A 16,673-nucleotide genomic window follows, 5' to 3' on the forward strand; every position below is an offset into this window, starting at 1 on the left:
GAACCCAAGCGCCCCTAATTATTACATCACAAATGCACCCTCCTCCATGGACGCTCTGCTGCTCAACTTTAGAAGAAACGAAATCTTGAAGTTTCCTTTTATCCTCTTTTTACTTTTTTAAAGAACATGATTTTTCTCAAGTTTAGAAACCCATCCCAATGTTTGCAATGTGGTAAGTGTAATATCTCACCTCAATTCCATTTATATACTAAATTCAACTAAGGAGCAATATTCTCGAACTGGGAAAATTTTGTTTGTATTCTTTTTTCGTACTTTTTTGGTTAGACAAGAGAACCCCAGTCACTATTTTTTGTGTGTGCACAAGGTAAATTTCACTCTAGTTTAATAGCCGCAAATCGCACTAGGCAAGCCCCGTGCGACGAGCTCAACCGGAAAAACATGCAGGAAGTTTCGAACTTGAAAACCCTCATTTGGGACATCACCTGCTCAACCAAATCGACTATCCTCTCGGGACAAAATAAAATTAGATAACCACTCGATGGTGTAATCTTAATATGTTATGAACATTACGCGTTCACCAAAATTGGCTTCAAATAACTTCCGATTATCATCATGAAACTATACATACCCGTGTAGGTGTTGACTCTACCTAATGGTGAAGGGCTACATCAGAGTGCCCCCATGAGAGGTTACTAGTATATTGTGCTATAATAGCATGGTCGAATGGATTCGTACTGCTATAATAGCATGGTCGAATGGATTCGTACGACACTATGATGAGACAACCTGAACAAATAGGATATATGATATTTATCGCTATGTTGATCACCTAGTTGATCTTGGATCTTGTCTCTGTGTTTATATAATACTCTAGTGAAAAATATAAATATTGGAAAATATTTAAGCGTAGGGAGCTAAAAGTGATTTTGATGATTCAGTTCAATTGAAAGGAAATTTAATGAATTATTTAAATCATTCTGTGAACGACTTGTGCATTTATCATTGAAATTTTACAACGTAGAGTTAAAATGAATTTACACTTATATTTTCATTTCAAATGTTAAAAATTGTGATTTGATTTTATGATTTATATCAAAAAATATTTACATTGATTTTCTAATAAAATATTGTTCGAGCTTTAAGTAAGAGAGAGTCAATTGATACTAAGAGCATTCATGCTTATTTTAAGCAGCTTATAAGCTAAAAGAAAAAAGTTGGAGTAGTCCAACTTATTTTTTTTTATTTATAAGTTGTTTTAGATAAGCTAAGTCAAACGGATCCAATTATCTTTTTGAGCTTATTTTAAGCACAAAATAACTTTAAGCTGGCCAGCCAAAAACTCAAAAAAGCTGAAAACAACTTATAAGCAATTTATAAGCCAATTCAAACAGGCTCTAAGTAGGTATTGCGACGGTGTACTCTTTAAACCCCCTTTTTCTTTCACTTGTCAAGGTATATATCGAAACACCACTTCTATGCCGTGGGGGTTAATATGTTATTCTCATTTTCTTTAGCCAGGAATTGTCCCACGAGTTCGGTATTATTCTTTGTTATAGAGGCTCCATAAATGGTCGGACAGGGTGTATTTATGAAATTATACACGATATACATGAAAGGACATAAATTTTATTTGAGAATCATTATTATTAATTTATTATGACATGTTTCATGTATGGTTTCGTATTAAAAAAGGTTTCAGGAAATGCAAATGTACATAATTTTCAATTAGTTGCTGCGGTTATTATGGTTTTCATGCATATTATGGTCGGGTGCATCATAAGAGTTCGGTTCACCAGGTCGGATAGTGTGTCGGGTGTCGGTCACATGGAATGAGGACGTGACATGCGTACCCTCTCTTAAAGAGAAAATAAGACACGTTCTTGGAGAAGAGGATAGTCAGAAAGGTAATGAGATCCGAAGGATTACGAATTATCCTCATAGCAACCTGCACTAGATCACTCGCCAAGCTTACATTTATGATTAGTGCTTGAAACTGCTTAGTAACCTTTCCTTTTCGTTACTTAGTTTTTCTCGTGTCTAAGATCTCCTTGGTCTTTTCATAAGATACATATTCTACTCCCACCCGTCTTACCGCTTTCTCACTCAGCTCCTTTGGTAACTTGGACTGGTTGAAGGCAAGGATCATTTTAACCTGGGCTATCCCTCGTCCTTCAAGGACCTACGAAATGTTCAGTATAAAACAAAACAAAAAACTACTAACGACTCAAGCTCGAACAACTCAGTGAACATAACCCGCTCTTTAGGAGGGGAGCAACATCTGATAAAGGTAGCTAATAACCAAGTTAAGAGGCGACAACAAGCCAGGTCAATTTCATAAAATGATAAACTAACTAGTGAAATTGTCCGCGCTTTGCGCGATCATATGTTGATATGTATTCCTAATTAATTATCTTTTTATTTCTTAAAATGCTGAAGTTTGAAGTACATTTGTGTCCTTTTATATATATATATATATATAATTCTCTTTATCTAATATATATTTAATACATGCGTATCTAAGTCAGCGTTTTTAAATATTTTTTGAGAGTTTCTCACATAAAAAAGAATATAAAATAAAAAATACAAAAGATTAAAAAAGTTACACTTACTCGGTTGTTTCTATAAATACTCAGACTTACAATTGATTCCATGGAGAAAAAAAAGCGTTAGGAATTCACATGTGATCATCTTCTTTAGAAGAAGAACACAATATTTATTCTTGCAACTTACAACGATTTTAAAACAAATTAAACACACAGAAAGAGACTAAAAACTATAATGTATGTGCATATACTGCCCGTGATTTCCACAACTCTCATCTCCATCCAAATACAATAACAATGTACTCCCTTAACTGTAAATTCAATCAACAAAAGAACATGCAACTCGATTTATTGCACACCGCTGCGCCACAGCTGAAACAATATAATCAATGGCTATGTTATGCAATTCTACTCCTTTTTTATCATCGGACGAAAATTCATATAAAACCTGAACTTAAGAGACATCATAGAGGTACATAGGGAAAGAAAATAGAGAAAAAAAAATAAGACAATATACACATCATTACGAAGATTTTAATCATTAAAAGATAGAAGGGAAAAATATGGAATTAATACATAATTTAGGAAGCTCTTGTTGATATTCACTCCCACAAGCCTATCACCATTCAAGAGCGTTCTTCTTCTTCAAGTAAGAAAAACATGAATATAATACTGCAGTGAAAATTGAGGATAACTTTGGGTAGAGTCTCATGAAACAAAAAATATGAATTTATATAGGAGTAGATGGAGAAATACCATAAGGTATCTTAAACTTTTAAATTAAATTTTGGGGGTTAGGAATATGAAAACTTGGAAAGCATGAATTATAAATACTATTAAGAGCAGAAATTAATAGGTCAGTTATGGTCTTATGGAGGTAAAAATTTAAAGCAAATAAAGGGTGTAAAACAGACAAATAAAGGAAGGAGGAAGATAATGCAAATCGTATTTACTACTATAGTATATTACGTGGGCTCAGTTTAAGAAAATGGATACAGTAGCGCTTTATTAGGCAAATCAAATGTATCAGACTTTTTTCCTTTATTAATGCATTGTATTAAATAGAATGAAGGAGAAAAATATCAAAAAATGCAAAAAAATGAGAAAAAAAATAAATGCAAATGGAGGCCATAGAGAGGTGCCACATCACCTTGTCTATACCTACCTTTATATTATATATAGATTCTATTGGGGATGCTGCCGTTGCCTTTATGATTGTATGCTCTATTACCATTTTCTCACGTAGATACTGGTGTGGCTGCTTCAGTCCTGACCACCTTTCCCTCGATACACTATTATCATTGAGTTTAGTGAGAACTAATATAAATCGAGGCCAAAATACGAAAAGCAACAAAAAAAAAAAAAAAAAAAAAGGAAAAGAATGTACAAACTCCCCAGCTTTTCTTCGTTGTGCAAGTGAAAATCTAAGTTGTACCCCTATACAATTTTGTATCTCCCGCTTCGTCGAGGCCTACTCTAATAAAGTAGCAGGAGGAGAGGAAAACGGTTTGGAGCATGATATCCACAGCAAAGTAAAAAACTCTTTTAACATGGAAAAATAATGCCTTTTCATTGAGACTGAAACAGGTTTAAGGTACACTAGGACAAAATTTCTTACTATAAAGATCATGAATGAGGTAATCGCGAGAAACTAGTACAATTCCGACCTGCAACCAAGTAATCAAAACAAATCACACAACCTATACTAGAGCTCCTATGCAAAACATCTAAAGCTTTTGAAAGAAAAAGAAACACGTCTGTAGACGCAGCTAAGATACCTTATAAATTCAGTATTCACCGCCAACATACAATATTCTTCAGATTTGATCGACTTCTATAGAAGAAAATTATCAATCATATGTTGGATAACATCAGCACCTTCTGCATGCATGTATTGATCTTTCACCTATAAGCAATAGGACGAACATTATACATTACTGACCTTAAAGCTTCAAGTAATACAGCAATCATTAAAAAATTTAACTTAATAAGCATGAAGAATATACATACGTTTTTAAGTCTTTTAATATGCGACATCATTGGCAACAGAAGGATCTCAATTTTGAAACAGGCACATAAATCCGAGGAATATACATACGTCTTTAAGCCTGAATTCTACCTCAAACATTGTAGGCATAGAATATAAAACTCCAAGAATTGTATTAGGAAATTTAAAATGTCAAGCAATACGACAAATCCAAAGCTTGCTCTTCCCTAACACCTATATTCATTCTCCAAGTGCCTCCTCTTCTTTTTAAAAGCCATTCAGTTACAGGATTTATTAAGTAAATGACATGCTCAACCCCATGATAAGCAACACCGATGACCTAAGATCAGCATTACTAACGAACACCAGATTCAGTCACCATCGAATACTAACAAATACCAGATTCAGTCAACATAGAACACATCTTTGTCCCAACTGCATTCAGACATCAACTAATATAGTTGTGATACTGTGTTAGTGCCTTTTGCATAGCTGGTTATTAACTTCCAAAAATATGAACCATGGGGTAGCTTGCAGAAGAGGATTCACTACCACGTTACAAGGGTGTCATCTTACACAAGCTCTTCCCATCATGACCACTCTCCAGGTCAACAAATTACCAATGCAAATCTAATTAGTCAGCAATCTGTGCACAAATGCCCTTGATGCTGTATAGTACCTAATAGGCATAAAAGTAGCTCACTTATGAAGATCTAAAGGCCATGAAAATTCATCACTAAGTTGTTCCTACCACCATCAGTCTCCACGCCTATAAAGTACCCTATTAGTTATAAAGCTAACTTGCAGAAGTACAAACATATTTATGCACAAATGCAACTGATACGATGTAGTCCCAAATAAACGTAAAAGTAGCCAAATTCTGAAGATTTACACACTTTCAGGTTCTTCAGCTCAACTCTGATTAACATTATATTCTAGACAACAAGAGAGAACGCCTTTAAAAAATAAACCTGATTAATATGCCTAGTTTACGCAGGACAACTAATGAATGCTTTTGCTATCTATAATCAAGGTAACAAGTAACATCCAGGACAAAAATAGGAGTTACAGACAGATTTTTTATCTTAATATGCAAGCGATAAAATGAGAACGTGATTCAGATTCATCAACACAAATGAAATGTGACTGAATGTGGTTCCAGGAGAACCAAAACAAAAATATCAAAAAAATGCTCCGGCATTAACGATATTGTCTGTGTTAGGGCGAGAGATAGATGTGAGACCTGAATAACACTGTGTGCAGCAAATCTGAGCCTGCTGCTGTGAAAGCTGACATCTATTTTCTCCCAAGACACCCGAGATAAACCAGTCACCAATTCCTCTGGATAATTGGTCAAAGCATTAGCACTATAATATTTTCTTGATAAGTCAGTAAGAATTAGTGCTACAATATTAAGAAGCCAACACAAAAACAACCTTTTCTTCCTTTTCCTTCTTCAAGATAGGTATTGTATCAAATAAAAAAGAACAAACACTTCAACTAAAGAACCCCAGCAAGCACTAAAACCTGCTATGTGAAAAAGCTTGAAGGGCCAAATATACTCTGATTTAGAAACAAAATTGCATAGTCCTTTAGGAAAAGCAGATTGATTATTTGTATGGGTGTTAAGCACTAGATAACAGAAGAGTGGAAGTCAATCATGCATACATTGTGAACATATAGCATCACCAAAAGCTCGGAGGGGCAGCAATAGAAAATGCATCTGAGAGACTGAGACCTAGCTGGGGGGAAAGAAAGGGATCAAAAGAAAGAACTAAGGGTTGTTTAGCTACTCGTTAGAGTTATGCAGGTATTAATAATGCATGACTTTGTTATACAGAGATTATAATGCATGAATTATTTCTTTGGATGTTTGATTTGTTGAATTAGAAATCAACATACATTATATAATTTTTAAAATAAAATGTTTGTTTACAATATACCCTTGGAACAGCTCTTTCTCTCTCCTCTGCACTTTCTCTCTCCTCTGCTCTCTCCCAGATCTGCCCACCCACCACTCCGTCCGGCGACCATACGTCACCACTGTTCAGGTGACGCCGGCGACCAGGTAACGCCGGCCACTTTTCCGGCTAGATTTACTTTTCTTCTCTCTTTCCTTTTCTTCTTCTTCTCTTCTCCTTTTTTTCCTTTTTTAATCTGCTCCTGGCGCTGCCAGTACGCCGCTGCGCCATCGCCGGCGACTTTTTCCGGCCAGCCCCCTCTTTCTCTCTCCTTTTCCCTTTTTCTTTTATTTTTCTTTTCTTCTTTTTCCCTCCTATTCTCTTCTCCCTTTCAGGTATTTGTGAACATTTTTCCGGCAGTGAACAGTACTCGACCGTGAACAGTGTTTTCCGGCGACAACCAGGTTTAGTTCAACTGGAGTTGGTACCTCCGGTTGCCATATTCACTATTTGTCTATACACTTGTAGTTATATTTTGTTGACTTTAGACCTTTGAATAATTTATTAGTTCATACTTATTTTCGTGGCTTTGGTTAGTGATGGTAGACTAGGGTCATGTTCTCGTTCGGGGACGGGGGCGAGGGTTAGGAGGGGTAAGTGGGTTAAAGGAGCCTCTAGGTTGAGAGTAGGGTCTTGGAACATTGGGACGTTAACGGGAAAGTCCATAGAGCTAGTTAAGATTCTTAAGAAGAGGAAGATTAATATAGCTTGTGTCCAAGAGACTAAATGGGTAGGTCATAAAGCTAAAGAGGTAGACGGGTATAAGCTGTGGTTCTCTGGTAGGTCGAAGTATAGAAATGGGGTGGGCATTTTAGTAGATAGTGATTTAAGAGACCAGGTGGTAGAGGTTAGGAGAGCCACTGATAGGATGATGTCGATTAAAGTGGTCGTTGAAGGACTCACTTTGAACATTATTAGTGCTTATGCGCCGCAAGCGGGCTTAGGCGAGGAGGAGAAGAGGCGCTTTTGGGAGGATTTGGACGAATTAGTGGGAGGCATACCGCCTACTGAGAAGTTATTCGTGGGAGGTGATTTCAATGGGCACATCGGGCCTATTTCGGGAGGTTATGATGATGTGCATGGAGGCTTTGGCTTCGGGGACAGGAATGGAGAAGGAGTCTCACTTTTGGATTTTGCAAGAGCTTTCGGGTTGGTGATAGCCAATTCGAGTTTCCCAAAGAAGGAGGAGCACTTGGTAACCTTCCGTAGTTCAGTGGCTAAGACCCAAATTGACTTTTTACTCCTTAGGAAGGACGATAAAGGTCTGTGCAAAGACTGTAAGGTCATTCCGAGCGACTATCTTACAACCCGACATAAGCTCTTGGTGATGGATCTAGGGATCAAGATGCCGAGGAAGAAGAGGGTCGTGGATGACCGACCTAGGATCAGATGGGGGAGTTTGACCACGACTAGTGCCGTAGAGATGGGAGAGAAATTGAAGGTTATGGGCGCCTGGGATAGCAGTGGGGATGCGACAAGTATGTGGGATAGGACGGCTAGTTGCATTAGGGCGGTAGCAAGGGAAGTGTTGGGGGTCTCGACAGGTAGTCGTGGCCAGCATCGAGGGGACTGGTGGTGGAATGGAGAAGTTCAAGGGAAGGTGGAAGCAAAGAAGGTGGCGTATGTGAAGTTGATAGAAAGCAAGGATGAGGTGGAGCAGTGGACGAATAGGGAACTTTATAAGATGGCGAGGAAGGAGGCGAAGTTGGCGGTTTCGACGGCAAAAACGGCAGCTTTTGAACGCCTTTATGCTGAACTAGAAGAGAAAGGAGGGGATCAAAAATTGTTCAAGCTAGCCAAGGCGAGGGAGAGAAAGGCACGTGATGTGGTTCAAGTGAAGTGCATCAAGGACGAGCATGGCAAAGTATTGGTAGAGGAGACTCTCATTAGACGGAGATGGCAGTCATACTTCTCCAAACTCTTAAATGAAGAAGGGGACAGAGACATTGTGTTGGGAGATCTAGAACATACTGGAAGGCGTCAAGATTTTGGGTATTGCAGGAGTATTAAGGTTGAGGAGGTTAAGGGTGCTGTTCGTAGGATGCGCAGGGGAAGAGCGACCGGACCTGACGAGATTCCTGGGGAATTTTGGAAGAGTGCGGGCCCGACAGGTTTGGAGTGGCTGACTAGGTTGTTTAATGTCATCTTTAAGACGGCAATGATGCCTGAAGAATGGAGGTCGAGTGTAATGGTCCCTCTATACAAGAACAAGGGAGATATCCAGAGTTGCAACAACTATAGAGGTATCAAGCTACTAAGCCATACTATGAAAGTGTGGGAAAGGGTGGTGGAGATGAGGGTGAGGAAAGGCGTGTCTATTTCAGAGAATCAGTTCGGATTCATGCCGGGACGCTCAACTACAGAAGCCATCCATCTTGTGAGGAGACTGGTGGAGCAGTATAGGGAGAGGAAAAGGGACTTACACATGGTATTCATTGACCTAGAAAAGGCTTACGACAAAGTCCCAAGAGAAATCCTATGGAGATGCTTGGAGGCTAAAGGTGTACCTGTGGCGTACATTAGGGTGATCAAGGACATGTATGAGGGAGCCAAAACCAGGGTAAGGACAGTAGGAGGAGACTCAGAGCACTTTCCAGTTGTGATGGGGTTGCATCAAGGATCAGCTCTTAGTCCGTTCTTATTTGCCTTGGTGATGGATGGATTGACGCGGCAAATTCAAGGTGAGGTGCCATGGTGTATGCTTTTCGCGGATGACATAGTCCTGATCGATGAGACTCGTAGCGGAGTTAACGCTAAGCTGGAGGATTGGAGACAAACTCTGGAGTCTAAAGGGTTTAAGCTGAGTAGGACCAAGACAGAGTACTTAGAGTGTAAGTTTAGTGAAGCACCTCAGGAGGCCGGCTTGGAAGTGAGGCTTGGTACCCAAGTCATCCAGAAGAAAAGTAGTTTCAAGTATCTTGGGTCTATTATGCAAGGCAGCGGGGAGATTGACGATGATGTCACACATCGTATTGGGGCAGGGTGGATGAAATGGAGGCTTGCTTCCGGAGTGCTATGTGACAAGAAGGTGCCACCACAACTTAAGGGAAAGTTCTACAAAGTGGTGGTTAGACCGACTATGTTGTATGGGGCGGAGTGTTGGCCAGTTAAGATTTCTCACGTTCAAAAGATGAAAGTTGCTGAGATGAGAATGTTGAGATGGATGTGTGGCCACACCAGGAGTGACAGGATTAGGAATGAGGATATTCGGGACAAGGTGGGAGTGGCCTCGGTGGAAGACAAGATGCGAGAAGCGAGATTGAGATGGTTTGGGCATGTGAAGAGGAGAGACACGGATGCCCCAGTGCGGAGGTGTGAGAGGTTGGCCATGGATGGTTTCAGACGAGGTAGGGGTAGGCCAAAGAAGTATTGGGGAGAGGTAATTAGACACGACATGGCGCAGTTACAGCTTACCGAGGACATGACCTTAGATAGGAGGGTTTGGAGGACCCATATTAGGGTAGAAGGCTAGTAGATAGTCTCATTACCCTGCCTTATTAATAGTCGCATTATCGTAGTATAATTTCTTGTGCTCTAATTTATGCTATTATGCTATTATCTGTTATTTCCTGTGCTTTGATTATTCTATGTTATCTGTGTCGCTTGCGTTACTTCATTTCCATATCGCTTTGAATCTCTTAGCCGTATCTGACCTCTTTTTATGTTTTTATTGAGTCGAGGGTCTCTCGGAAACAACCATCCTACCTTGGTAGGAGTAAGGTCTGCGTACACTCTACCCTCCCCAGACCCCACGTTGTGGGATTTCACTGGGTTGTTGTTGTTGTTGTTGTTGTTTACAATATACCCTTGGAATTACGAAAGAAATAATTTCAATTCATTGATTTGGTCTCTCATAGATCGAGAAGAAGAAGAAGCGTCTAACAGTGAGCAACATCAACATCTCCATTCTTGCTCTCCAGAGGGTAAATTCATCATTTCAGTATTTTTATCAATGTATTAGTTACTCCATCTTCTACCCCGCATAAAATAATACATAAATTGACTCATAACATATACTCCTTCCATCCCAATTTATGTGAAGGTGTTTGACTGGTACGGAGTTTAGGAGAAAAAGACAGACTTTTAAAACTTGTATTCTAAAACAAGCCATAGAAATTTATGTGGCCATAAATAATTTCATTACGGGTAAATGGGAAGTTTGAAGTTCAATTGTTACTAAATATGGAAAAATATCATTCTTTTCGGGACTGACTAAAAAGGAAATTTGGGATAGAGGGAGTACCTGTTATATTTATGTGGGATTGCAAAATGATAACCAAACACCATAGTTGGTGTCTGAATTTTATACAAAAGCAACTAAAAAGCTACCAAACATGGTAATAGTTATGCTAGTTTTAATAAATGAATAACCCCCTTCCTAACCAGCAACCAAACGACCCCTAACAGGGAATAATTAGCAAAAAAACCTAACTTCTTTTCATAAGAAGAGAGTTACTAACCTTCTAGCCTGTCAAAACAATCATCTTCCTTTACAACAGACTCACCCTGCTCACTATCACACGCCTTGCAATGTTCTTCATGCACAATATGAGGATACTTCTCATTTAGGGAATCCTCCCACTGCAAGCACAAATTGTTATGATATAGCACATACGATTTAATTGGTATCCACTAACGAGTATTGTACAATATGAGGATACTTCTCATTTAGGGAATCCTCCCTCTGCAAGCATAAATTGTTATGATATAGCACATATGATTTAATTGGTATCCACTAACGAATACTATACCTTGGGAAGTTCATTATTACGTCTAATTGACGATGTTCTCCAACCTACAATATCTAAAGAATGTTTGTTAAGAAAAATAGTCTCTAATCTTTTGAAGTTTGGATAATAGAGGCGAGTTGCCTGATTCAACAATACAAATAGGATACGATCATAACCAACATTTGAGTATGCGACCCTTCGCTTGAATGAACCCAATGCAGACCTGTATGCAAGAATTTTGCAACAAATTAGCATCAATATACTATACTTCTTAACGCAGATCCTCATAAGAGGGATCATGCTGTCCAATGCATGTCATAAATAGATCTTATAACGTACATAAAGCATAATTCAACATCATCTTCCACCATCCGTCTCAGTAATGGAGGCTTCCCTTCATCTTCATTAAGAAAAAGGTGTCGACCTGTTTTCTTGAATATCCAATGAACACAAAGACCAGCAGCTCTCTCAAAGGCAGTTACACCAAAAAGAAATGGCACCTGACAATTAGCTCAAAAAGTGAATATTGCAAAAAGTTCAACAGTGACAAAGCAGATCTTGTTAAAAAAACAAAACAGATCTTGTAAGATCAGGAAAGAGAAAACTCACAATCTTAGTAATGCATAAATAGAGTTCAGAAGAAGAGGAATACTTGCTCATTTCTTAAGATCTAGACAACTGAAGAAGCATGGAAAAAGTTTTGCGTCTTGATCCTTATGCAGATAACAGAGCATTTCCTTTTCACAGTTCACAACATAAAATAGGGATCAATATCTATTACTACTAAAGAGGATTCCTCCAGAATACTAATAACATTCTAGGCTAGTAGATAATATAATATTATACTATGATCCAAACCCGTGATTAACTTGATAGTTCTAGAAGCCGGTGTGCTGTGCAGAAGAACGTAGTTTACAAGAAAATCTCGAGGTTAATCAAAGAGATTGCTTGCCTTCACATTTCAGGAACTTTGAGGTCCTCCTATCAAAAGAAGGAATCACACACAGGAAAAGCCTGATGCAACTTCTAGGTTACTGAACATTTAAAGCTATCATTAGATCTAAGGGGTTGTTAACTAGATAGATTAGAATTAGAATAAGATAAGTTAAATATAATCCCGCATTGATAGATTCCCTTGGACAACTTATCAAGTTGGAGGGAGAAAAAACTGTCTGGAGATGAGGAATACTTCCTGTTATTTTCCAGTTCTTGTAGCTGTACAACTTCGCATCTTGAAGTAAGGTTATCCAGGTCCTTCTTGCTGTAGATTATTTTCCCAAAACTTAGATGTATCTTTCCTTTGTTTTTCCCCTTCATGCAGTGCATTCCTTGATTTTCTATTTACTTTACCAGCCCTGTGTTGTTAGTGCCGGTGATATATATCCTTTTTCAAACCAGTGAATCTCAACACTTGCTAGTTGCTACTTTACCAATTAAGGATGGAGATGATACTCTAAGATGAGGAATCCACCATTTAAAAGTTAGTGACAGTTTTGAGATTAGCAGAAAAACTTAAATTTGTATAATGGGTGCTTTATGATTAACCTTTTTTTTTTTTTCCCTGATGAGGGAGTGCTTTGTGATTAAACTATTATATGTTTTACACCAAGCACTAGACTTGACAAGATGAAAGATGGTCTACCGGATATCAGCCCGGTAATCAAATACATCATGTGTGAAATAATGAATAGCACCACCCATAATCCTCTGATTAACATTCATTACAAAGTGATTGCAAAACCATGATATTGGTGCGCCAAGTGACCCGTAAGCACAAACTAAATTTCACTGTCAACAGTCTCAAAACACCAAGAGATAAAACACCTCTCATCCAAGAGTAAGCTTCACCGACTTAAAAGACATAAGGTAAAGGCATCGATGCAAAAATTGTTCTTCCTCAGAGAGACATGATGAGGCCACTTTTTATCCAACATTAAAATATTTGTAAGATTGTAAGTGACAAAATAAACTCATACCTGCTTGTTACCCCTTGAACCCAGATGAGGTGAGGCCACAGTGATAAAATTTACTGGTTCCAGGCCAGCTATTGTGCCTTTTGACCCTTCTTCACTGGCGTTGGCCGAGAATTTCTCTATTTTCTCCGTTCGTGGAGGTCTATATAATTTCCCAATTGCATATCTTGCCACTACTCCTCCAACAGAATGTGCAACAAAAGAAATTTTCTTCAAACCTGGCTTTCTTTTGATGACATCAAGAACCTAACGTCCATTTCCATATCATTACCATCAGATGTGGTATATAAATCATGTTTTAGAGAAAATATTAGTAAAAGGAATGGGACAAAGCAAAAGAAAATCAAATCACATTAGAAGAAATCAACCTCCTCAGCTAATCGCTTGCCCATTACATCCACACCATCCAGCGTTAGTCTAGCCATATTACGTTCACTGCCTGCCAAGAAGATCATGTTCATCATTCATCAAAAAAGAAAATAATGTTCATCAAGACTGTGCAAAACATGCTAATGGTCGGCCATTATGAAGAAGGTAAAACAGAGACATCGATACAGATGATAAGTTCCACGTGTCAGCCAAGGAAAGGAAATCTCTTTTTACAGAACAATTTTTCTACCTATTCAATACAAGGAGGCTCAAATTATAAAAGGGACTAATGATGTTGGGAATCACAAACAGAGCAGACTATAACTTTAGTTTGCAATGCATGTGGAATTGAAGATGACACAGCATAAGAGGGAATGCGGGAGGAACAAAAAAAGAAGATTAGGTGCCTGTCCACAGAAACAGAAGATAAAGTAAGTGAAGCCTACTTACTTTGTCAATCAACATAGCAAGCAAGAACAAAGGAATAGTTTTGATTAATAGTAATAGACCAAATATTAAGAGGTGAGGATTAGGGGGTGGAAATACGCAACATACAGAAACAAAGTGCTGAAACACAAACAGGTATCAGTCAGAAATGCCACTCAATATATACACTTACAATGAACAAAAACTTTGTCTGGAAGATTCCGAACAAACTGCTCCGCACCAAACTTCCAATCCGAAGCACTGTCGTAATACAAAACAATAAATCCAGCAATAAATAGAATTTTTTAAAACCAATAACAGAAAAGCACCAATTTATTTATAAGAATTCATCATTACTCCACAAACAAATTGTTCTGTGGTGGACGTTGACTTCAAACTGAATTGACAACCCTACATAGGAAACAGGATTGGCTAGTAAGCATTTAGAGTGTGTTTGGTATGACGGAAGATATATGAAGTCATTTTGTGGTGTTTGGTTACCAGGAGGTATTTACGAGGAAAACATTTTCCATCAAAAAGGGAAAAATGTCTTCTCTCAGTTATGAGCGAAATCATTTTCCTTCACATTTATCTCATATCTTGCTCCATATCACTTGCTCCAACTAACTGTTAGATATCTGAAATTTTTTATCAAAACTTCAATGCAGAACACTGTCCAATTTGTTGACATTATTATTAATATTTAAAGAATTTGCAGGAAATATTCTTCATTCACCAGTCAAAGAAAACATTGCCCTTCATGCCAAACATCTTAATTGAATTATGGAAGAGGTCAGAAGCAGCTTTTTCTCTATGTTAGTAACATTAGATTTATGATTTACACTTTCGTATAGCCAGGAAAGGGAAATTCTTGTGATCTTGCTAGCGTGCAACAGTATAGACGAAGGAGTCTATATCAGTTGCTCAAAATAGCTCCGAGAAATCCCATAGAATGAAGCAATTAGAACAGCTCCAAATTCAGGAGCTTAAAATGCTACAGCAACTTGAAAAATTAAAAGATACACTCCTCCATCCCAATTTAAGTCTCTTGCTTTCCTTTTTAGTTTGTCCTAAAAAGAGTGTCTCTTTCTATATTTAGTAAGTTGACAATTCAAACATCCTACATGACAAGTTTATAACCACAAGATTCAAAGGACATTTTAGTGCATTGTACACAACTTTAATTTAGGACCACGAGATTCAAAAGCCTTTCTTTATTACTCCCTCCGATCCAATTTATATAGCACACTTTTCTTTTTAGTCTGTCTTAAAAAGAATGTCAAACAATTTTTTTTTGAGAAGGAGAATGTCAAACAATTTAACTTTATGAGACAATTTACAATCACAAAAATATCTAAGACTTGTTTTGAACTACAAATTTAAAAGTCTTTCTTTCTTTCTTAAGTCAAATGGTGATAAATTGGGATGGAGGGAGTAATAAACTCCATGACACTTAAAATAAATTGGGACGGATACTAAAATTAGTATCTTTAGTAATGACTGAAAGAAAAAAAAAGTAGTTGGAAGCTGCAAGTAAACGAGCAAAAACCTCTAAAACAGCAAATGTTAACAGCGTCATCCATTTAAAGAGCAGCTATAGGATTCCAAGGGGGAAAAAATCTAAACTGGGAAATGATAAATCATCATCTAACAGGAGCAATGACTAAAAACTTGATTTCTCAACAAATCAGATGAAAATTGTCCAATTATGTTATATGCGCATTATAGATTAATAATTATGGAGTTACCTTCCGAGAATACCGTGGACCATCATAACAAGATGATCGGCTGTGCAAGCATCTGATTCTTTAGAACTATATACATCTTCTCCACCGTTCAATGATTCCCACGACGAAACTCCTCCCTTCTCCATTTCCATTCTCTATTCTTATTTCTACTAGTATATTCTAAAACTCGGAAACAGATGAAATAGTTACAGTTGGATAGATCAGAATTTCCAAATAACTAATAACTACAGTTTAGGTCGGCTCTGGAGCGAGAAAGGCTCACGGATGAAGGAAGCTGACAACGTAATTAAAAAATCAGATTTGAGCAAAAACAGGAAAAAGTTGCTGAAGTTAACAAATCTTTTTAACTTTAAATAAGGCACTATTTAAAGAAGATGACAGATACCATAAATTACTCCATGCCTTTCATTTTTACTTATTTTGTATTTTAAAAATACATTCGGATTGGCTTATTTTAATTGTTTTTAAGTCAAAATAATTTTTAAGCACTTTTGTAGTATTTGAGTAAAAAAAAAAAAAAATTTAAGCATTTATTTTTAAATCAAAACAATAAAAATAAGTCAAAAGTCATAAGTTAAAAATTTTAACTTATGAATTTTAGCTTATAACTCAAAAGCTATAAGCCCATCCGAACTGACTCTTAGCATATCAAGAGAATAACAGGAAAAAAATCTATTTTACTTATAATATTAATTATTCATTTCAAATCCATTAAAAATATGAACAAATTAAAATAATTAAAAATATTTAAAGGGTGTGAAAAGTTCATAGTGACTAAGTAAAAATAAACGGAGGGAGTAAAAAGTTTAAACCTAAGATTTTCACATTAAAGGTGCAAACAAATGTTAATGCTAGTTGACAACAATATGCCTTTTTTACGCGGTTAAGTCTCTTTCCATTTGAATTTTTAAAATAAAATAATGCTTAAAACATTATTTAGATATATATGCTTCAGCTTTACTTCATAGTTCATAC

General features: G+C 37.3%; 1 protein-coding gene across 13 annotated transcripts; it reads right to left on the reverse strand.

Annotated features, from left to right (window-relative positions):
• Window positions 1-2,549: 2,549 nt before the first annotated feature.
• On the reverse strand, window positions 2,550-16,033 carry LOC132631672 (putative lipase ROG1). 13 transcript variants are annotated; one of them, XR_009578987.1, is made up of 14 exons: window positions 15,699-16,031; window positions 14,144-14,211; window positions 13,524-13,594; window positions 13,159-13,401; window positions 11,522-11,682; window positions 11,350-11,405; window positions 11,204-11,256; window positions 10,913-11,033; window positions 5,735-5,832; window positions 4,283-4,410; window positions 4,123-4,171; window positions 3,670-3,796; window positions 3,081-3,147; window positions 2,550-2,876 (listed from the first exon to the last, which is right to left on the reverse strand). XR_009578987.1 is itself a non-coding variant. In XM_060347339.1 (10 exons), the coding sequence occupies exons 1-10, from the start codon at window positions 15,827-15,829 to the stop codon at window positions 4,339-4,341; spliced, it is 1,074 nt and encodes a 357-aa protein (XP_060203322.1). In that variant the 5' UTR covers window positions 15,830-16,031; the 3' UTR covers window positions 4,048-4,338. The 13 variants fall into 13 exon arrangements, 2 of the variants coding, with proteins under 2 accessions (XP_060203322.1, XP_060203323.1); XR_009578986.1 differs by having other exon boundaries at window positions 3,081-3,176; XR_009578982.1 differs by lacking the exon at window positions 3,081-3,147.
• Between the last annotated feature and the right edge of the window lie 640 nt (window positions 16,034-16,673).

The sequence above is a fragment of the Lycium barbarum genome, chromosome 3 (assembly GCF_019175385.1).
Source record: "Lycium barbarum isolate Lr01 chromosome 3, ASM1917538v2, whole genome shotgun sequence".
NCBI lineage: Eukaryota > Viridiplantae > Streptophyta > Magnoliopsida > Solanales > Solanaceae > Lycium > Lycium barbarum.